The sequence below is a fragment of the Planococcus citri genome, chromosome 2, assembly GCF_950023065.1.
Source record: "Planococcus citri chromosome 2, ihPlaCitr1.1, whole genome shotgun sequence".
Taxonomy (NCBI): domain Eukaryota; kingdom Metazoa; phylum Arthropoda; class Insecta; order Hemiptera; family Pseudococcidae; genus Planococcus; species Planococcus citri.
Genome location: NC_088678.1, coordinates 58,502,938 through 58,525,445, shown reverse-complemented (window position 1 = coordinate 58,525,445; position 22,508 = coordinate 58,502,938). Strand labels below are relative to the sequence as shown.

At 31.4% G+C, this 22,508-nt stretch overlaps 2 protein-coding genes across 3 annotated transcripts in view; one reads left to right on the top strand and one right to left on the bottom strand.

Annotated features, from left to right (window-relative positions):
* Positions 1–343: 343 nt before the first annotated feature.
* On the top strand, positions 344–1,687 carry LOC135836724 (DNA replication complex GINS protein PSF1-like). The gene is made up of 6 exons (XM_065351724.1): positions 344–553; positions 631–695; positions 772–867; positions 1,079–1,169; positions 1,244–1,360; positions 1,433–1,687. The coding sequence occupies exons 1-6, from the start codon at positions 479–481 to the stop codon at positions 1,577–1,579; spliced, it is 591 nt and encodes a 196-aa protein (XP_065207796.1). The 5' UTR covers positions 344–478; the 3' UTR covers positions 1,580–1,687.
* A 30-nt stretch (positions 1,688–1,717) lies between these two features.
* Positions 1,718–22,508, bottom strand: part of LOC135836723 (G-protein coupled receptor dmsr-1-like) — a 62,636-nt gene continuing 41,845 nt past the window's right edge. For both annotated transcript variants that reach the window (XM_065351721.1, XM_065351722.1), the window contains exons 2-3: positions 3,290–3,868; positions 1,718–2,464 (exon numbers count right to left, since the gene is read on the bottom strand). In XM_065351721.1, coding sequence (XP_065207793.1) covers positions 1,789–2,464; positions 3,290–3,861 — 1,248 coding nt within the window. In that variant the 5' untranslated portion in view covers positions 3,862–3,868 and the 3' untranslated portion in view covers positions 1,718–1,788. The remainder of the gene's footprint in view (positions 2,465–3,289; positions 3,869–22,508) is intronic.

Genomic DNA, 22,508 nt, shown 5'->3' with positions numbered 1-22,508 from the left:
TTTTCTGAATTTTTGGAAGATTCAAATATTAAATTTTCTAGTTAGGAAAAGAAAAAAGAAATTGGTCCAAGTGAAAAGAGAGCAAAAGGCAAAAGATTTCGAAACTTCGTATTTTGAGAGAAGATCAGAAATGCCCCAATGCGCTCTCAAAGAAGCAGAAAGAAATATGCGCATTCTTCATGGGTGGAAATTTGTATTTTAATTTTAAAAATTATTGAATCACTTTGAAAATAATTATTTCAAAAAATTTGATTGAATAAAATGTTGTTTTCGTTCCAGTATTTTGATTGGTTGAGGGAGGGAAACTTACTGAACGCGTTATTTCTATTGGTCGGAGTAAATTATCAGAATTCAGATTCCCCGCTTGTTTTCTATTGATAACAAAAATTGATTAGAAACAATGAAAATATTTGCAAAAGTTTGTCAATTCGTAGTTTTGCGGTATTTTTAACTTTAAAGATTAATTAAAGAAAATAAAATGTTGTGTTCTCAAGCAATCGAACTAATCAAAGAATTAGATAGATCCAGTGAAGATGTTCTACCTCCTTATAACGTGAGTTGTAGTATTTCAATGATTTCCTCTTACACTCTCAAACGCATTTATATTGTCACGTTGATTTATCTTTCCAGACCGATGGAGTACGATTAGTTTTAAATGAAATGAAGAACTTATACGATGAAAATGTCGATACTGTGTTCGTATTTCAAGTCTACATCCTCGATTATTGTTGATGTGAAATGATTCTGATAAGTATCGTTGTAATTTTACAGAAATTCAACTCGTGATCATATCGAAGACGCGATGTTTGCTTTGAAAATTCGACATAAAGCTTTGAAAAGAAACAGGCGATGTTTATTAGCGTATCTGTAAGTATAATATGTACTGCCCTTATCATTTATGATGTGCGACGATCAACCGGCTTTGAGGCTGGCGTTCGTTTTAAAACTGTGTTTCTAATCGTAAGACGCTTTATCATAAAATTCTCTGGCCAAAAAAAAAACTCGTTTCCCTAATAAAAAGAAGTTCATAAAGTCTAGAAAGTAACTAAAGCAAACCCTTGCAATTTTTTCATTTCAGATGGAACAGAATTGATAGAATCAAAGAAATGCGTTGGCAGATAGGAAGTATATTACCACCGGAAATAAAATTTAGTCTTTCACCAGCAGAAGTAACGAACGCTTTTCTCGTGATACTTTCTTCGCTTGATTTTGAATCTATTTTAATTATTCATCGATGTTTCAGGAACAATGGTTTAGTAATTATTGTAAATCGTTGGCATCGTATATGAGAAGTATCGGCCCAGACGGAGGATTGAATTTGTTACAAGATTTGAAACCACCGAAATCTTTATTTATCGAGGTTAAATTTCGGTATTTTTCTTATGAATGAACTCTCATTTACAGATTTTTTTACAATAATTCCATGTTTCAGGTTCGTAGCTTAGTCGATATCGGTGAAATTGAACTTGACGACGGAGAAGTTATTATATTGAAAAAAGATGCGCAATACATGCTGCTTAGATCTCAATGCGAATCTCTAATTCATCAAGGTATCCTACAACACGTCCATCATTCGTGAAAAGAATACAATTACGGTTGTGAATTTGAAGTATTTTAAGAAGTAAGTCGAAATAAGGCCTTTTTATATGATTGTAAATACGTTGAAATTAAATCTCGAAGTACCTAATTTTGCTGTTATTAATCGCCGGAAATTAAGTAACACGCAACAACACAGCATTTATTATGAAAAAAAACAAACAATAATAAACAAACGAGTATAAAAATTTTTTAAATATGATATTCGTGAGTATTTTTTTTATTTAAAAAGTAGACGTAATGGAATATTTCAGCGAACGCTTGTCTGAATTGCTTGCTCATGGTACAATACAAAATGAAATTTATCGCTCCATTGAGTAAAGCCAATATGTCCATAATTTCGCCGAACAAATGATAACAATTTTTAAAAAAGCATCTTCCCAAAATTCCGCTCAATAATCCCAAAATACACTGGGGAAATTCGGTTAAAAGGAACAAAAATAAAATAGCTATCAGCATATGACTACTTCGGTCTGCTCGTCTTCGTATCCTTCTTAACTTCGCGTTTTTCTTACTGTTCAAATTGGCTGTAAAATTTTGTAGTTTTTCTTTCCTTTGCGTCGTACTGTGCAGAGCTTTTATTAAAGCGAGGCTGATTATTGCTAATATTATGCAAGGTAGTAATTTAATGACCACCGCGTAAAGCCATAGGTTACCTATGTAAAGTAATTCGTTATGAGCTTTGGCTAAATCGCTCAAGTCTAAATGGTATAATTCGTGGAATTCTCCTTTCTCGTACAGTACGGTCGAATGAATTCCGAACATGAAATAAGAAGGAATACATATCACAATTGGTACCACCATGGCAACTTTTACAGCTGAAGCGCAAGTTTTCTTCGACCACAATGTGCTGCATTTTTCCGGATACCTTTTGTACAGAAAAAAATAAAAGAAAACTCGTATTAGTCGGTTGTGTCGAGTTCGCAATTGAAAAGTATTTAATAAATGAGACCGTACAAAAAGGCTTTTTTTCGAGCTTCGATTTTTTTTCTATTCAACTATGCCCAAGGGTCGTTTTTTGAATAACTTCGTACCGATTTAGAGATACTTATTTTTAAAGTAGTGAAGGTTTATCGATTTTTAATTCTTTTCGAGAAGAAAAAAATTATATGTGTAAAGAATCCGGCAAGTTTTTAATGTATGGTAAAACTTGGAAACATTAGGGCGGATTTTCCCTAGGAACTTACATGTATAAGTAGGTATAATTATTTAAAGCACGTCGTGAGGAAATTTCATTCAAACCGGACTAAATACTACTGAAGAGACTACGTCGAGCTGGACGATTTTTAAAAATTAAAAAACAAATCAGTTTTCTTCTTTTTATCCAAAAGTTGGAATAATTTTTTCATATTAAACTGGCGATGGCGCATGTTATGAACTCGTCATCTGAAGTAAAATTAGAAAGAAAAAAACTTTTTAAATTAACAAACCAGCAAAAAAAATTTGTAATAAAAGTTGGACTATGGTTTGAAAATTATTTCTAAAAATGTCATAAAAATAGCTTACGGAAAAAGTCATAGTGTTATTTTTATAAAGATTTTTCGAATACTATTTTAAAAGTTGAATTAGAATAGTTTAATTTTTAAAATCTAATGGAATTTCAAAGTTTTCGCCTACGGAGCGTGCTGCATGGCTGCTATAAAAATTTTTTTCTTCAAGAAAAATTTGTACTAAAGTTTCGCGAAATATTTACCTCGTCGTGTTTAGCCTCCAAAATGCTAACGTCAGCGTTAAACAAATCGACATTGTATGCAGTACTTGCGACAGATGTGTATGAATGAGTATAAAAATCGCACCTCCGTAAGAAAATCGTTCTATTTTCGAGTTCGAATCTATGTACATATATAATGAGAACGGTATGTACTCGATCATTAATAACATATCGGTAATGGCCAGCCAAGTCAGTATGTAAGCGAACGGAGCAGTTTTCATTTGTTTTCTAGTCAAAACGGCGATATTGAAGGAGTTCGCCAGTGTCCCGAATATGCACACGAATAAGCTCACGTAACCGTGCACGTTTCTATATTCTGTCGCTATATTTCGCATTGTACCGTTGCAATAACACACGTTGTTCGAATTGCTCGAACTTTTCGTACTCGATGTTCTCATCGACGATGTCAGATTCATTATGAATTGGACATCTTGATAGGTTAAATTGAATTGCTGTAACCATTGACAATCGTTTATACAAAGTGTTCCGTTATTGCTGGCAGCGATGATGTTTTGATAAACTTCGTTCATCGTTGTTATTTCATCCGCTTTCATTTGATCTCTGTAAAAACATACAAAAGTGTTTTTAGTTTGGTCATTCGTGTTGAATCGATCTCACTGTTATGGTACATTTTATGTTCATTTTCGAACTTCAAAGTTGTGTATTTTTTGGATTCTATTACTAGTATGTATCTGTTTTGATACTATTTGATAAAGTGTGAAAAGAAAACGAAAAGAGCAATGTACTTATTGATAGGTGTTCTTATCGGGTAAATTTTCCCATCATCAAGTGAAATAGGTATATCAATGTGAGATTTTCTTTACGTAGATTACTTCAGGATTTGAAAAACATAATTTCTTCAAAAATGTTCCAATTTTTAATGTTTTTAGCTTACCTACCCACTTTTTTCAAATGTTACCGAACTGTGAGCTCATCGAACATTAAATAGCTCAGGATTGAATCGTTCTGTATAAAGAGAACACATTCGTACTGCGTGAAGAAGCGATGAAAATGTTTGTATTTTTTTGGTTAATCTCTTAAAAATAACAATTTTCCATTAAAGCGTATAGCTATTTTGAAGTACGATCGCCAACTTTATACAAAAAAAGAACTTTTGGGTTCTACTTTTCCAAGTTGGTAACTAGGTACCTACTTGGACATAATCTCTTGACAAAAATTGAATGTCTCTTTGGCAAAGTTTAGTATGAAGCCCGTTTTGTGGGTCAATTTTAAAAACAACGTTAACTTGTAGGGAAATCTCCACTCATGAAGTGGTTTTGTTTCTGTAAGTATTCATGTATTTTTAATATTAATTTCTGAAAACGACATTTGGTAAAGGGAAAATCATAACTGTTAAAGTGGTTTTTCAAAATTAGATGTATGTATTTGAGATATTTTTTTAAAAAACAGAATCAGAACACATTGAACGGTTTTATTTATATGGATTCTATTCAAGTTGGTTTTTGAAAACGACCTAAACTATTACAGTCATGTATACAATAACTTTCAGTAGGGGTAGTACCTACTACCTACAGTATTTTGAAAACGACGTTATCCAGTTGAAGAACCACAACTCTAGAGGTGGTTTTGTATGTCAATGCTCATTGAAGTAGTTTTTGAAAAACGACGTTAGCTAATAGGAAAATCATCATTCTGAAGGCGGTTTTGTCATTCTGTGATATTGAATGAATTTGAAAATCTGTTTTCTTTGTTTTCAATAGACCGAAATGTAATTTTGTATGCTATTTTTAGTATTTTTCGTTTAGTATTTACCTACTACCAGAGATTATGATTTTTTATGCTCTCCGAGGGGGGGGGGGTGCCACCAAAAATGTGTTGGGAGGGTTCGTTATTTTCTCCGGGTGTTTTCAACGGATTGACTTGAAACGTCTTGGTATGAAGGTGGAGGTAACAGAGGGCAATGACCCTGACCCTGAACTTTTCTTTATTTTTACCTCAACAGCGACCTTAAAATTCACTTTCAAACAAGCGCATCGCTGTGGAGGAAAAGAGGTTCAAAATCGAGAAAAAAAACAAACCAAAATTTTTCTTACATTTTCTAAACTCTAAAATCTTTTCTAATTCTGATAATTTTTAAAAATTTGGAGGGAACTACTCGAACTAAAACGTTTTTATTTCAACAAAACTTGGATAGGTTGAAGAGTATGCTTCCAATATTTCAAGTTCTGAAGTTATTTTCGGATATTTGGTAAATTTTAAAAAATTCAGAAAAGTTGTTTTCAAGTTTTAAGGCAAATTGTTTGACTCGTTTATGATTTTTTTAAATACATATGAAACTGTACTTATATTGACTAAACCGCATCAGAAACGTTCATTTTCCTATCAACTAATGTGGTTCTCAAAAGCTAACTTGAAGAAATGCATTTGTAAGTTACTACATAAAAGGTTTGTCACTGAACTCTATACTCTTACACTGGAACGCTTACGATACCACGTGACCCGATCGAGCGCGTTAGAAAGAGATAGATATATGTTAAGACGTTCTTGTCCTTGTCTAGCGCGTTGGTAAGTATTGCGTATTCATTTCATCCGTACAGTAGCGTGATTTTTTTTTTGTTTTTTGTTTTAATTTTTGCAATTTTTGTAGAATTTTTTTATTTTATACGAGTATTGATGTTCAAGATCACTTTTAAGACATCGGCGATCGTAGGAATTGAGAAAATTGCTTTTAAAAAATGAATTATTTACAAAAGTGTACCAGATACTTCAAGTTGAAATATTATAATTTGTAGCAGTACTTATTCAATAAAATTTAAAAACTCATGATCTGGAAATTGAAATACTTAATTGAAATAAATTTAAATTTTCCAGCAGTATCCCTCACGGAAAAAAATAGTACTTTCTGAGTAGTCGTTTTTTAACGGAGTAAAAAGTACTACTTTTTAACACCTTCATGGAGAAATATTAGTAGTTTTACATAAAAACTACTACTTTTGTCTGAAAACTAGTTCAAATTACTACTTCGTAACATCGTAAGTAGTAGTTTTGAAGTAGTAATTTTAACTAGTTTTTAGACAAAAGTAGTAGTTTTTAAGTAAAACTACTAATATTTCTCCATGAAGGAAAAGTAGTACTTTTTACTCCGTTAAAAAACTACTACTCAGAAAGTACTATTTTTTTTCTGTAAGGGATATTCTATATTTATGTACTACATTATAATAAATAAACGAAATTACCTATTATGCAGCTGTGTTGTGTAGGCTAGATACATGAAAAAGTGACTAAAAAAGGAAAACAGGTACATGATTGAAAATTTTTGAAGAATTTATCACTCAATGAAGCCTCAAACTCAAACTCATTCAAGAGCTGCACAAGACAAAGAATGCACAAATACATTTTTAAAATTGAATGAAATCGAAAATTTTAAATAGAAGTTGTTCATTTTCCAATTCATTTATCAAATAGGTTGAGGTTGAACCTAATTTAGTAATTTAAATCAAGTTTTGAGGGGAAAAAATGAACTCAGATTTTTCAACTCCTTCATTTATTTATTTGTGATAAGATAACGGATAATACGGATATATTTTATTTTTATTCTTCAAAAATTTTCAATCGTGTACCTGTTTTCCTTTTTTAGTCACTTGTCCAAGTACCTTCCCTACACAGCTGCATAAGCACTTTGAATTTTTTTTTACCATTACATAAATGTCTATAAATGTCTCCGTTGTAATATATGAAATGAATTTTTACCGTGAAAAAAAAAACGTGAAAAGTTAGGGTCATTATAAAAAAGTCTTAAAGTTCTGTTACGAAACATAATTTCAACTTGAAATACCTTGTTCACTTTTGTAAATAATTCATTTTTTAAAAGCAATTTTCTGAATTCCTAGGATCGCCGATGTCTCAATTTCATCTTGAAATATTAATAATTGTATAAAATAAAAAAAATCAGCAAAAAGTTGCAAAAATTAAAAAAAAAAAAAAAAAAATCACGCTACTGTATGAATGAACTGAATACGCAACGCGCTAGACAAGGATAAAAACTTCTATTCATATAGCTATCTCTTTCTAACTTGCTCGACCGGGTAGTTTAACATTGGACCATATGGAGCGTAAGCGTTCCAGTGTAAGAGTATAGAGTTCAGTGGGTTAAAAACGAACAAACCTCACTGAACTCTATACTCTTACACTGGAACGCTTACGCTCCATATGGTCCAATGTTAAACTACCCGGTCGAGCAAGTTAGAAAGAGATAGCTATATGAATAGAAGTTTTTATCCTTGTCTAGCGCGTTGCGTATTCAGTTCATTCATACAGTAGCGTGATTTTTTTTTTTTTTTTTTTAATTTTTGCAACTTTTTGCTGATTTTTTTTATTTTATACAATTATTAATATTTCAAGATGAAATTGAGACATCGGCGATCCTAGGAATTCAGAAAATTGCTTTTAAAAAATGAATTATTTACAAAAGTGAACAAGGTATTTCAAGTTGAAATTATGTTTCGTAACAGAACTTTAAGACTTTTTTATAATGACCCTAACTTTTCACGTTTTTTTTTTCACGGTAAAAATTCATTTCATATATTACAACGGAGACATTTATAGACATTTATGTAATGGTAAAAAAAAATTCAAAGTGCTTATGCAGCTGTGTAGGGAAGGTACTTGGACAAGTGACTAAAAAAGGAAAACAGGTACACGATTGAAAATTTTTGAAGAATAAAAATAAAATATATCCGTATTATCCGTTATCTTATCACAAATAAATAAATGAAGGAGTTGAAAAATCTGAGTTCATTTTTTCCCCTCAAAACTTGATTTAAATTACTAAATTAGGTTCAACCTCAACCTATTTGATAAATGAATTGGAAAATGAACAACTTCTATTTAAAATTTTCGATTTCATTCAATTTTAAAAATGTATTTGTGCATTCTTTGTCTTGTGCAGCTCTTGAATGAGTTTGAGTTTGAGGCTTCATTGAGTGATAAATTCTTCAAAAATTTTCAATCATGTACCTGTTTTCCTTTTTTAGTCACTTTTTCATGTATCTAGCCTACACAACACAGCTGCATAATAGGTAATTTCGTTTATTTATTATAATGTAGTACATAAATATAGAATATCCCTTACAGAAAAAAAATAGTACTTTCTGAGTAGTAGTTTTTTAACGGAGTAAAAAGTACTACTTTTCCTTCATGGAGAAATATTAGTAGTTTTACTTAAAAACTACTACTTTTGTCTAAAAACTAGTTAAAATTACTACTTCAAAACTACTACTTACGATGTTACGAAGTAGTAATTTGAACTAGTTTTCAGACAAAAGTAGTAGTTTTTATGTAAAACTACTAATATTTCTCCATGAAGGTGTTAAAAAGTAGTACTTTTTACTCCGTTAAAAAACGACTACTCAGAAAGTACTATTTTTTTCCGTGAGGGATACTGCTGGAAAATTTAAATTTATTTCAATTAAGTATTTCAATTTCCAGATCATGAGTTTTTAAATTTTATTGAATAAGTACTGCTACAAATTATAATATTTCAACTTGAAGTATCTGGTACACTTTTGTAAATAATTCATTTTTTAAAAGCAATTTTCTCAATTCCTACGATCGCCGATGTCTTAAAAGTGATCTTGAACATCAATACTCGTATAAAATAAAAAAATTCTACAAAAAATTGCAAAAATTAAAACAAAAAACAAAAAAAAAATCACGCTACTGTACGGATGAAATGAATACGCAATACTTACCAACGCGCTAGACAAGGACAAGAACGTCTTAACATATATCTATCTCTTTCTAACGCGCTCGATCGGGTCACGTGGTATCGTAAGCGTTCCAGTGTAAGAGTATAGAGTTCAGTGTTTTAACCAGGTTTCTTACCCGGGTAAGGTTAAATCCAGAGACCTGTTATAGGTCTTTGGTTAAATCAGGGGTAAAAAGTGGAGAGCGGAGTAAGGAGAGTAAGGAAAGTGTAGACCCGGTTAGACCGAGTAATAAAAACGAACAAACCTAATGAAGAAACACTTAACGAGCGATGGCCTTCTTACTAGTCAACGTCGTTTTTGAAAACTATATCGAATAAGTAAGGATAACAGCTAAACCGCTTTATAAGCTGTGATTCTTCTACCAGCTAACATCGTTTTAGAAGACCACCCCGAATGAATGAATGAATGAATGAATGAATGAATGAATGAATGAATGAATGAATATTAGGCATAGCAAAACCACTTTATGAGCGATGACTTTCCTGCGAGATAACGTTGTTTTTAAAAACTACCTCTAATAAATAAGTATCGGAATTAACGAAACCATCTTAAGAGTTATGATTTCCTTCGTAACTAACATCGTTTTTCGTTCAAGTAGATTACGCGAGATTTTTTGCTAAGAAATTGCAGGTAACGTACGTACTACGTATCTAATACAAGATTAAATTTCATAAAGCGTTTTTAACCAATCAGAATTCAGAGACGAATATTTTTTCAATAATTTACATGTTGGGCTAAATTCGATGAATTTTGAATTTCATATTCTTATTGCGAATTCTTTCACGTCAGAGCTGATCAAATTTTGAAGCTATGAGTTGTTTTTCTAAAGTTACTTATATTTTTGACATTTTGTTGTCGTTCGCTTTGAATATGATTGGTGTAGACATAAAAAGGTACCTACATTAGCGAAAAAGTGCAAACCAAAAAGAACACAGCATTTCTATGTAAATTTCGAGATACCAACTTTTACAAAGTTTACGACATGTTTCTAACCGATCAGACAAGCGAATACCTACCTATTTTCCAACCTCATGAACTCATGATGTTTGTCGCTAGTAAGCAAGAGCAAAGGTCAATTACATTTGAAATAGGAAGACAGTAAATGAGCATAATTTCCCAAACTCCTCTTCAAAATATATAGGTACTTACAAGTAACAGAGTAACTACATATAAACAAAACGTATTCCTCAACTATGATCAGATTACACGTAAATTTCGTATCATTCTTTCTTTTCGTGCAAAAAAACGTGTACCTGAAATTGGTTTCAGCGACAAAATAATATCCGTTTTTTCTCGACACATGATGAAAAATATGGTTAAGGGTTAAAGAAAACACTAAAAACAAACATATGGATAGAAGTATCAATATATGTATAATCTTCCAAGTGCGGAAAATACACGAACTGTTCACTTTTTTGGTTTCCTTGTGACATCTTTTTACACATCAAGTCAACATATTTAAAGCGAATGACTGAAAATTGAAAAATCTACCAAATACGTGACTAGCGACATTTGCTACTCGTGACCCGACTCTAAAAATACCGAAAATTACAAACAGGGATTTAAATTGTTCAGTTATTTTTTCCCATCTCTCGCCGATCATTCGTAATTGTCTGATACACACACAGAAGGTGTTCTCAGATGTCGCGTTATTGAAAAATATTCTCAACAAATTTACAGTCGAGCTTTTTTTTCATAGATAGGTAGGTATTATCAATTTGTTAGAAACAACCAATCACATCGCTTGTTTGATTATAAATTTTTAAAAAGGAGGTAAATTCGCGCAAATTCTTGTAACTCAATTTCCATAATATAATGGACATGAAATTAGAGTTGACATTCGTTCAGTTTCACGTCATCTGTTTGTTATAATTTTAAGAACGTATCCCTAGATCTCAGAAGTGTCACAATTCATGTCACATATGTGTACGAATTTTCCAACAAAGTTACAGATTTCAGGGATGTCGATGTTTGCCACCTAAAAAAAGTGTCAACCTGGGAATAAAATAGGTTGCTTTATAAAAATAAGAAAAAAAATTAAACATGTGAAGCGATTGTTGATAAAAATTATACCGATGATTATACAGAAAAAAATACATTGTTGAAAAATAAAGAAACGAAATACGAGGTCTAGTCAATATTAAAGGTATAAGTAAGTACACTTTTTATCCCATGGGGAATTTATATTTTGTTTTAAAATAGGGAAATGTTTACTAAAAGAAAACGAAAGTGACGTATAAAAATAAACCTTGAAAAAAAAAGAAATACCGAAAACTGCGAAACTTCTCGAAACAGCTTTTCAAATAATTTGCTAACGTTTGAGTAATAGGTCTGTTTATATGACTGTATAATGTAAGTATTGTTTTTGATTTTTGACGAATATTTACTCGGGATTTTTGCAAACATGAAGCTCGCGTGTGTATTTCACGACCAAAATTGCAGCCTTCTTATTTACTTAATTTATTTTTTTTCCATGCTTAAATGAATTTAATCAGGAATATAAATAGACCAATTGTATAAGTGCGCCAATAAAAACCTTGTCAATGACTACGATACCGAAACTGTCAGAGTCAAAATGATACCTACATATTGAAAAAAACGTAAAATATTTCGACAAAAATGCGATGTTTGTACTTTCTTTGCAAAATATTTACATTTACAATTTTAATATAAGTCTATGATACCAGAATTTGAACGATTCGAGTCATTATTTCTTGTTTCGTATAAATTCTATGAAACAAATTCGGTTCGATAAACTCGTCTCGTAATTAAATTGTTCAAAAAAAATCCCGTGACTCGTCGTTATTTCGTATTTCTACTTTTTTTCTATCGACCTTATGCTCTTATGCTCCTAGAAAAGTGGAAAAATGGTGTTCCCCGCGGAATGTAAAACTTTTTCAATTTTTTATTCTTAAATTGCAATTTATCAGGAAAAAGAATTCTTAACTTGCGACTAACCGTATAAACTTGAATAAAAAAAACTGACACTGGCATGGCAGCTCCTGCGATTTCGAAATTAGGCAGTTTTCTACCAGTTTCGTCATGCGATATTCTTTCGATAAATAGATTGAATAGCACAATATTAAATTCAAAGAACGATACGTCAAAACGATAGTGATTTTTATTTCCTGTTTACAATTCAGCTCGTTAAATATTTCGCGTTATTTGGGTTTAAACATAAAATGAGCCTTTTTTCCAATACAATTGGTATAGATATTGAAAAAAGAAAAAAAATTATATAAATAACTATAGTCGCCATAGAAGTATTTTTAATATTTTTTCCTAATCGAATTTAGCTATTTCGTCGTAGTATATTTCTAAAAATGGGCCATCTAACTAATGGATTTCCTACAATGGAAAGTTTTTAACAAATAATTTCCACTTTTTCTCATTAAGCATTTATTGTTTCGGTATAAGTTATAATAGTTAAGGTATTTGTTAAAGTTTAAACTTTCATTACAGATATATACGTTTATGTTTATTAACTCGACTCGTAATCTATTTTATTATGAAATTATTTTTTCGACGTTCTCTAAGCTAAAATTCCTTACTTTTTACCACCTTTAACTTTCACTTTGAATGAACATAAAATTTTAATACTTATAGTTTAGACTTTACGGTACTTTAGAGCGTTTAATTAAATTATGATATTAGAACAAGAACAATCAGGCTTGATAGTCAACGAATCCAAAACTCAAATCACCATACCAACATAAAATCATATAAATTTCAATCATATCCAAAATTAAAACATCCGAAATAAAAACGACATTTCTGCAAACATTGAAAAATTACTAAAAAATAATCAAAGATTACACACCTCTTTTAATATTTTATTCTTTTTCCGTTTGTAAGTCAAACTTTCCAAGGGTTTTCTCCACTTCCATCTGCGTTTCTTCCAACTTCTATGTTCCTAGTTCAAGATTTCTACTTTCAACGTACCTACTTAATAGGTAAGTAGGTATATTTTCTTGTTTGACTCCATTATTGACTTCGCTATAGAATTTCTAACCCCTTTACCTAATTCATTTCAACTTTCAAACATTTTTCATGTGAAATCCTAAAAAATTCTCCATTTCAATTCATGTCAATCCGATATTTATTGCACTTTCTCGCATTCAGCTCTTAGGCACCATGAAAATTTTTCAAAAATCTTCATTGAAAAAATATTCTAAATCTTTCAAATTCTATTTCGATTCATGCAAAAATCCTTTGAACCTGAAACTCAATATAATTATTCGATTTACGTACTTATATAGGATCGTACACACGCAAATGCCACTATACGTTGGTAGTAGAGGTACATATATCGGATTTAACTTGAATAGAATTCATATAAGAAAAGACAGAAAATTGAAACTTTGATTAAATAAAGCAACAAAATATAAGAGAAACGATGAGAACCGCCAAGTACTCCTCTTTTACCCCTTTCAACACGTAAGATAGGTGAAATGTGATTTTGTTTGTTATACGTCTTATATGTATTGTAGGTATACGAAATCAAGAGCAGATAGAGAGTAAAAATTACTCGACAAGCGTCAAGTTGAAAATAACGAGCTGTGGCATTTGCTTCGTAAATTGCCAACTTCGCCGCCTATGAATTATATTATTTTGCGAGATGAATACCTATTACCTACGGACCTATAAAATTGGATGTTTAAGAAAAGAGAAATTCATTCGACTAAAAGAGAGCTTCGACGATGAAAGAATTTCGCATACAAAAGATTATAAATACTGTTACAGTTCATTTATGCTGCTCAAAAGTACCTACTTTCGTTCGTATACAGCGAGAGATATTATATTAGGTGTGTCAAAGGCAACTGACTACAATTCCTTCGTACCATAGTAAGAAAATTATATCATACGCTGTTTTTTTGAAGGGAGAATACTTTAGACTTTTCCATCGCGCTGAAAGAGAACGTTTTAAATAAGGTTATTTCAAGCTTCGAGTGAGTATACTACGTATATACTACAATTTCAGGATATAGGTTTAGGTAGGTAGGTAGGTATGTAGGTACTCGCTACAATGTACAATCATTATTGGTGTTATTTTTGAACAATACGCGTACAACTAAATTTAAAGTACACTTGAAATACACATATAACAACAAATACCCAACTTACAATACCTACACGGTAGAAGCTGAAATTTACGATCACTTCAAAATAGTAAACTTCGTGGTTGCATGAACAGTTTCCTATATGTACTACGAAAATTTCCTCAAGCTCGAGCTTGTGAGTTAGAAATGTTTTATTATTAAAGTTCGGATCTCATAATAAATTTAAAATACATACAAAATATCATCTATTTGTTTCAACCGAAGTTTCCCATGTTTGGAAATTCTCTTCTGACGAAATCAAGAGCATTGTCCGAAGCTCAGAACTCGAACCCTATCAATGTAGCCTACGAGTTTACGTATGTTAACTATACGATGAGTATCATAATTAACATCTTACAGCCGCTTCGAAAGCTTGTCGATCCAGTGGCCTATTCTTAGTCTTTCCGTCAAGTTTTTGCTCATTTTTTTTTTTAATTTAATTTTTCTAAACAACATTCAAAACATTTTAGAAACGCAAACGAAAAATTAAGGGTTTACCCGGATTCTAATTTTTTAAAATAATGGTCTAAAAATTGCATAAATTTATGTAAAACTCCATTAATCAAGCTAATATGGTATTTTTGGGTACCAATTTTTTCAAAAAAATCCAAAACGTGCGATTGGGCAGAATTTTTTTTAAAGATTAGTTATTATAAGTGTTTTAAAGACCAAATTTTGATACGTGCGAGAAAAGTTGTAATTTTAGACCCTCTATTGAAATTTCATAGTTCTTTCCAGAGATTTTTATGCAGAAGTTCATAGTTCATGACATTTTTTCCAAATTTTTCTTCATTTTGGTTTTTCATGCCAAGCAAAATCAAAAAATAGCCAATCAGACTCGAGTGTTTTTTAAATTTCAATTTTTCACTTGAGAAAAATTAGCGAAACGTTTTTTCATTCGTTTGACCAAGCACAAGCAAGTATTTCAGTTTGAAGATTTTGTTTTTCATGCGCCAAGCAAAATCAAAAATAACCAATCAGACTCGAGTGTTTTTTAAATTTTAAATTTCAATTTTTCGTTCAGTGTAACAGCAAAAAATGAGCGAAATGTTTCTTTATTCGTTTGACCAATCACAAGCAAGTATTTGAGTTTGAAGATTTTGTTTTTCATGCGCCAAGCAAAATCAAAAATAACCAATCAGACTCGAGTGTTTTTTTAATTTCAATTTTTCACTTGAGAAAAATTAACGAAACGTTTTTTCATTCGCTTGACCAATCACAAGCAAGTATTTGAATTTAAAGATTTCGTTTTTCATGCGCCAAGCAGTCAAAATATAGCCAATCAGACTCGAGTGCTTTTCAAGTTTCAATTTTTCACTTGAGAAAAATTAGCGAAACGTTTTTTCATTCGTTCGACCAATCACAAGCAAGTAGGTATTTGAGTTTGAAGATTTCATTTGAGACTTTTGAATTTTGTTATCAAGAATTTTCAGAAATAAGTTGAAAGAATTTCATTCAAGTCAAGAAGAAAATCCTTTTATTTTAGCACCAATAAGGAACGAGTATTTGTGGTTTAATACAGGTTGAATTTTTCGACAAATTAATAATGGCGGTTTCTTCGAGAAATTTTCTGCAGAAGTCCAATATAATGATGATTCCGTTATTACACTCAACTAATCTTTTGAAGCGATTTCCGCGAAGTTTTTGTGATTATCTAAAAGTTGTGTCAATCAATTTTTGGTCATTTTACCGTTTTTGATAACGTTTGCGTTTTGAAATACCGTAGAAATTAAATTAGTTGACCACGTTAAAGTCAGTCATCTGTTACATGCCACCTGCAACCATTTCGAATATCTGTTTGAAGTGCCTTTTGAAAAACAACGTTAACTAGATGAAAACTCGTTACTCTCAAGGCGGTTTACTTAATTGGGCTTTGATTTGAGATGGTTTTTCGGAAAACGATGTCAACTGGTCAGAAAATCATCGTTCCTGAAGTTGTTTTGTTATTGTAGGCAATTCCGCGTATTTTTTAAAAACAGCGTTAGCTAGAAAGAAAATCATAGCTTCTAATGTGGTTTATTTGTTGAGTGGTTTTTGAAAACTCATCAGGCGAAGAAAACTCGTAACAACTGTTACGCACGTTTTGTGAGTTCATCAAGCATTGTTTGAAAACAGCATTAGCTGGAGGAAAAATCATCGCTTTGAAAGCGGTTTTTATAATACTTATAGATACCTTGATAGGCTATTCATTTAAGGTGGTTTTTAAAATAGTATATTGCTTTGATATGAAATGCTCTTTTCTTATTGGTTGTTAACGAAATTGGTAAATTTTCAATACATATCTAAATGTAAATTCATTTCTTCATTTTGATATCATCTTACAATTAATTTGAATTTCATGCAAAATCAAAATATAACCAATCAGATTCGAGTGTTTTTTAAATTACAATTTTTCACCTAGTTTATCAGAGAAAAATTGGCGAAACGTTTTTTCATTCATTTGACCTTTATTTTAGCACCAATAAGAAACGAGTATTTGTGGTTTAATAATCAATTTTTATTTTTTGGTCATTTTCCCGTTTTTATATGATAACGTGTGCGTTTTGAAATACCGTAGAAATGAAAATTTGTTGACCATGTTAAAGTCAGTCATCTGTTACATGCCACCAACCATTTCAAATATCTGTATGAAGTGCTTTTTGAAAAACAACGTTAACTAGATAGAAACTCGTTACTCTCAAGGCGGTTTGCTTAATTGGACTTTGATTTGGGATAGTTTTTCGGAAAACGATGTCAACTGGTCAGCAAATCATAGTTCTTGATGCAGTTTTGTTATTGTAGGCAATTCCGCGTATTTTTTTAAAACAGCGTTAGCTAGAAAGAAAATTAAAGCTTCTAATGTGGTATGTGGTTTATTTGTTGAGTGGTTTTTGAAAACGTATTAGCTGAAGAAAACTCGTAACTGTTAGGCACGTTTTATGAGTTGATCAGGCATTGTTTAAAAACAGCATTAGCTGGAAGAAAAATCACCGCTTTGAAAGCGTTTTTTTAAATACATATACTTAGATACTCTGATAGTCTATTCATTTAAGGTGGTTTTTAAAATATCTAGTATATTGCTTTGTATTAAATGCTCTTTTCTTATTGGTTGTTAACGAAGTTGGTAAATTTTCAATATGTATCGATTCCTCTAGAAAAACCCAACCTGAAAATACTTAATATGCAATAGGGTGGTGTTGGACTGGAGAAAGCCTTGAATAGGGGACGAAGACTCTTGAAAATACTCCTTTTCTGAAAGTTGGCGATGATCAAACTTGTGTTTTATTGATCGTTGAAAAAAAAAACTCAGATAGGATAAGTATTAAATATTAAAGCAATCAATACATAAAGTGAAAAATGCATTTGGAAAAAAATCAACATTGACCATTTGGATTTAAAAAATAGGAGAAATACGTAGGTATAGGTATTGCATTTTTCGCTGAAAAGTGGAAGTCGACGCCGTCGATAATTTTTACTTTTTTAACTTTTCATTATTTGTCTTGTGGTTCTTTTTCGTTCCACGAGTATCAGTTTCGTGATTTCGGGTCAATTTACTCAGTAACAAATTGACATTTCAACTTCACCTTTTCCAATAATTCTCGTAGGTATTCTTGACTGCTCGACATTCGAATTTCTATGCGGTTTTTCTGCGATATTTCGACATTTTACGTTTAATCAAATGCATTTGATATTCGTGGAAATTCACTATATTCTCTTTTATATATGTACGAGTAGGTAGACGACTATAAAGTATAGTCGTAATTTTCCAATTGCCGCTCGAATTTTACTCCGAATATAGCTCAGTGTTTGTAGAACTTGGTATTTTTTTTTTTCATCTACCACATACTTATAGTCTGTAAACTATTACAAGGGCCGTTTTATTTCATCCTATTTTTAATTTAACGAAACAAATTAAATACTACGCTCGCTACTTGATGCATCTAATAACACAACGACCCATACCCTCGAACTTTGGTAATGCTTATCCGAGTGTACTAAATACTGTCCATTCGTCCTAATAAAAAGGCTTTCTGCAAAACGCGTAAGTCGTGTCTGAGTACGTTGGGCGCTTAATTTTCCTTAATCTTTTGATCGCAAAAGCAAAGCCTCTCGTAAAAAATTATTGTCTTATTTAAAGTAATAACGTGGACGCACTTCACAACCATATAGACTGTAATGACCATTATACTTTCGTCGTCATCGTAATTCGCATTCCACAACTTTTTCTATAAGTATATTTATTACAAACTTTTCAGCCAACTAAACAAGTAACTACCGTAAAAAGCTTTGAAATTGTATTCGAACGACACTTTGCGCAAGTTTTAGCTTAAATTTGAATTTTTTTTCACAAAGCTATAATACGGCGATTTTCTTTTTTAAATCAAACTTTTTAACGAGAAATTAAACGCCTTCGGAGTTGTTCTCTTTAATTGAAACGACGTTACAACGAGATTTATTACCTATCTTTCGATTATTCAGAAGTTGGCGAATTCGCCAAATCGTAATTCAAATTGAATTATTACTTTCTCAAATAAACTAAGATATTAACTTATTTGAAAAGTGTTGTATAATTTCTAATTGTGTCACGAGCCGATTTATTGATAGGTAGCCTATGCTTTCTTAAGTGAAAATCTTGTTCATATAAGTATTTTCTTTTTGTTGGCTGTTTAGCCACCGTATGGCCATTACAAGGGTAGAAAAAATTTACAGAAGTTTTTCGTATAGTATAAAATTTACGCCCGAGTTAAGTATTTACGTTCTTTTTAATGCCCATATAACATTCCAACGCATGCATTCCTCCATACAAAGTGTTATCATGGGATAATATATTGGCGCCGGTGTTGGGTGTTATTCATTGAAAGGAAATAAATATTCTAACAGCGGATGATATTCTGTTTTCATCATCTCTTTGTGGGTCCTAACCTTGTTTATGCGAAAGAAGTGGATTTTTGTTCTCGATCGTCTCGGTTCGCAAACTTCCTTGTGTACGACTGAATTAAGTTCAACATTGCCGCATAAAATAAAGAAAAACAGGTCTGTTTGCTATCGTAAATATCTACTCCACGCTTATGTATAGTATACGTATTTAATCGAAAGTTTTTTCGTAGAATTACGATTCACTTTAAACGTTGATGTGTTGAAAAATGTGTTTCATTTTTCCACGAATCGAATCATCGCGGTAATGAGGAAACATTTTGCATTCACGCGGATGCAAATCTCTATTGAAAAAGGATTCATCCTACTAGGTGGTATGTAGGCCTAAGTACGGATTCATTTTTCGTTGGAAGGAAAACTTGTTTATTTAGGATTAAATTAGAGCAAAATGACGAAGAAACGTTATAAAATTTCTCAACTTTTCAGCGACCTACGTGGAACAAATGCGGAAAATTAAACGAAAGTTTCCCGCTTTTAAATGTAATAAAATATCGTGAGAAAACAATTAGATGGGCACACGAATATAAAAATGGAACACTTTGCTGGTATTTTAAATTTGTTCGCTCTCGCGTATACAAATGCCGTTTAATTACGATTTCTTATTCTTGTAAAGGTAGGTATGTCTTGTTTAGCTCGTTTAATTATTTTTTTATGCACTATCTCGTTCAATATAGAAGGTGGAATTGGTATCAAATATTTATTATCTAGATAACAATTTTTCATAATTTTTTTTAAATTAATTTTTTGGAATATTTTATTTTAACGTACTTGGATCTAATTTAAATTGCTTTCCATATCAAACAAATTATCGTGAATGGTACGAGTAGAAAATTAAAATGAACCAATCAGATGCGAGTATTCTTCAAATCTTGATTTTTCGCTGTATTGCGATTTGCTTTTGCACATGAACGTTGACGCTAAACAACCAAGCTTGACATCTTTCAGTAAAAAGAAAAGTTGAGCAAAAAAAAATGTCGAACAAATTTTCAAAGCATCATAGAAAAGTCAACGAAGCATTTTTAATTTGCTGGACCAATCACAAGCAAGTATTTGATTTACAGGATTTTAATTCGAAATATAACGTTTTTTAAAATCACGAATAGATGATAATTCGAAAACAGAAGCTTCAATTCAAACTTTTGATATTATCAACGTTTATTTCAGAAAGAATGTTTGGGTTTTAGAAAAGAATAAGTTGAAAAAAACTGCGTTTGAATCGCATGTGAAAATCATCTGAAAACCTTTTATTTTTGCACCAATAAGAAACGAGTATTTGCGGTTTGATGTGAATTGAATTTTTCTCGAGAAATTTTCTATAACAAAAGTATGATGGATCCGAAATTACACCCTACATGTTTGAAACTCATTTCAGAATGAATTGAAAAGTTGAATAACTTGTTATTTACGGTTTAGGATTTCTCGGTAGCAACTTCTGACAGAATCATAATCGAGCCTTGATTTTTTGAACGAATCACCATTGTTTTGAAACATAATGTATACCTGCCTTACTTACTTTACTTTTTCAAAAATAACTGTACCTTCGAACGCAAATAGAAAAACAAAACAGTTTTGCATGCTTACTTGCTAGTTGCCATTTTTCATGAATCTGCCAGGCCTTTTCAAAAAAAAAAAAAGGAATAAGAGCTTGACAAGTTGACATAGTTTCAAATGGTTTCAAGTTGAACAATCCTAAATTCAAAAACTTGACGAGTTTTCCAAAATAGAGCTGAGAAAATACAAATAATTATGCTGTCAGAAGTTAAAAGAAAAGCAAAAGAGAACCTGTTGCAACTTTCTAATTCTTTCGACCAATCAGAAACGAATTCATTTGATAACATTTTTGACCTCTAAATTAGTGATAATTCAAGAATTGAAGTTTTTATTGCAATTTCTTGGTTTCATCAGCATCAACTCTGTCAAAAAAAAAAAGACGAAGAGTTTTCCCAAGAATATAACACTTTCCAAAGACAAAAAAACTACGGATAGTAGTTTTATTTTTTTAACCAATCAGAAAGCAGTATTTAGCCTATGTCGGAAAGCATCGTTTCAACACGTCATATTTTGGCTTCTGAGAATCGTAATTCATGGATTGTGACTGTGACGTGTGACCTCTACTTTACAGTGTATGAAGGTCTCCTAAAAGTTGAAAAATTTCATCGGTGAAACTTTTTGTTGAAAATTGCTTTCAAGAACGCGAAGTTAGTGTAACAAAGTTTTTTTTATTTTTTTCAACCAATCAAAATCGAGTATTTGTGAAAAGTTCAATTTCCAATGTCATATTTTTGGCTTTTAGTAGATCATTATTCATAGATTAAAGTTTCTGTATGTTCTCTATAGTGTATCAAGTTCTCCTAAAAAAGCTTTATTTGCAGAATAATGTAAAGAAAGTTGCTTTTTAGGATGCGAAATCACTATAATGTGATTTTCATTTTTTTCAACCAATCAGAAACGAGTATTTGTATCGGAAGGTATAATTTCTAATAACAATAATAACATTGTATTTTGGCTTCTAGTTGATCATAATTCATGAATCATAGTTTCTGTATGTCCGCTTTAGTTTATTAAGGTTTACTGAATAAATTTCATTAGTTGAATAATGTTAAGGAAGTCGCTTTCAAGGATGTGAGATCATTATAGATCATTAAAACAATCTATATATTAAAATTATGACCGGATTCTTGTGACAGCGAGATCTCAGGAACGGCTGAACCGATTTTGATCGACGAAGTCTCAAAAAAAAGCTTTTGACCCGTAGATGTGCAGGTTTTAATCAAAAGTTCAAAAAGTTGCGCGGTAAAGCTCAAAAAAGCTCAATAATTGATTTTTGTCCATACGTAGCGCATTCGACGTATACACAGTAGTACGTATATTATACCTTGAAAGAGCATCTAAAAAAGTCAAATGTTGAAGAAAAAAGTTCACAAAAAAGTTGTGCCTTAAAGCTCAAAAAAGCTCAATAATTGATTTTTGTCCATACGTAGTGCATTCGACGTATACACAGTAGTACATATATTATACCTTGAAAGAGCATCTAAAAAAGTCAAATGTTGAAGAAAAAAGTTCACAAAAAAGTTGTGCCTTAAAGCTCAAAAAAGCTCAATAATTGATTTTTGTGTATACATAGCCAACTTGAGGTATACAGAGAAGTACGTATATTATACCTTGAAAGAGCATCAAAAGAAGTCAAATGTCGAAGAAAAAAGTTCATAAAAAAGTTGCGCCATAAAGCTCAAAAAGGCTCAATAATTGATTTTAGCCTATACGTAGCGCATTCGATGTATACACAGTAGTACATATATTATACCTTGAAAGAGCATAAAAAAAGTTGAATGTCAAAGAAAAAGCTTACAAAAATTTTTTGTCATAAGCTCAGAAAAGCTCAACAATTGATTCTATATACCTATTATAATTATGACTTTGACTCTGAGATCTCAGCAACGGCTGAACTGATTTTGCTTG

Coding starts and splice junctions, on each gene's coding strand:
- LOC135836724 (XM_065351724.1), top strand. CDS start 479: ATGTTGTGTTCTCAAGCAATCGAACTAATCAAAGAATTAGATAGATCC. Junction 868..1,078: donor CGATGTTTATTAGCGTATCT/GTAAGTATAATA, acceptor TTTTCATTTCAG/ATGGAACAGAATTGATAGAA. Junction 1,361..1,432: donor CGAAATCTTTATTTATCGAG/GTTAAATTTCGG, acceptor TCCATGTTTCAG/GTTCGTAGCTTAGTCGATAT.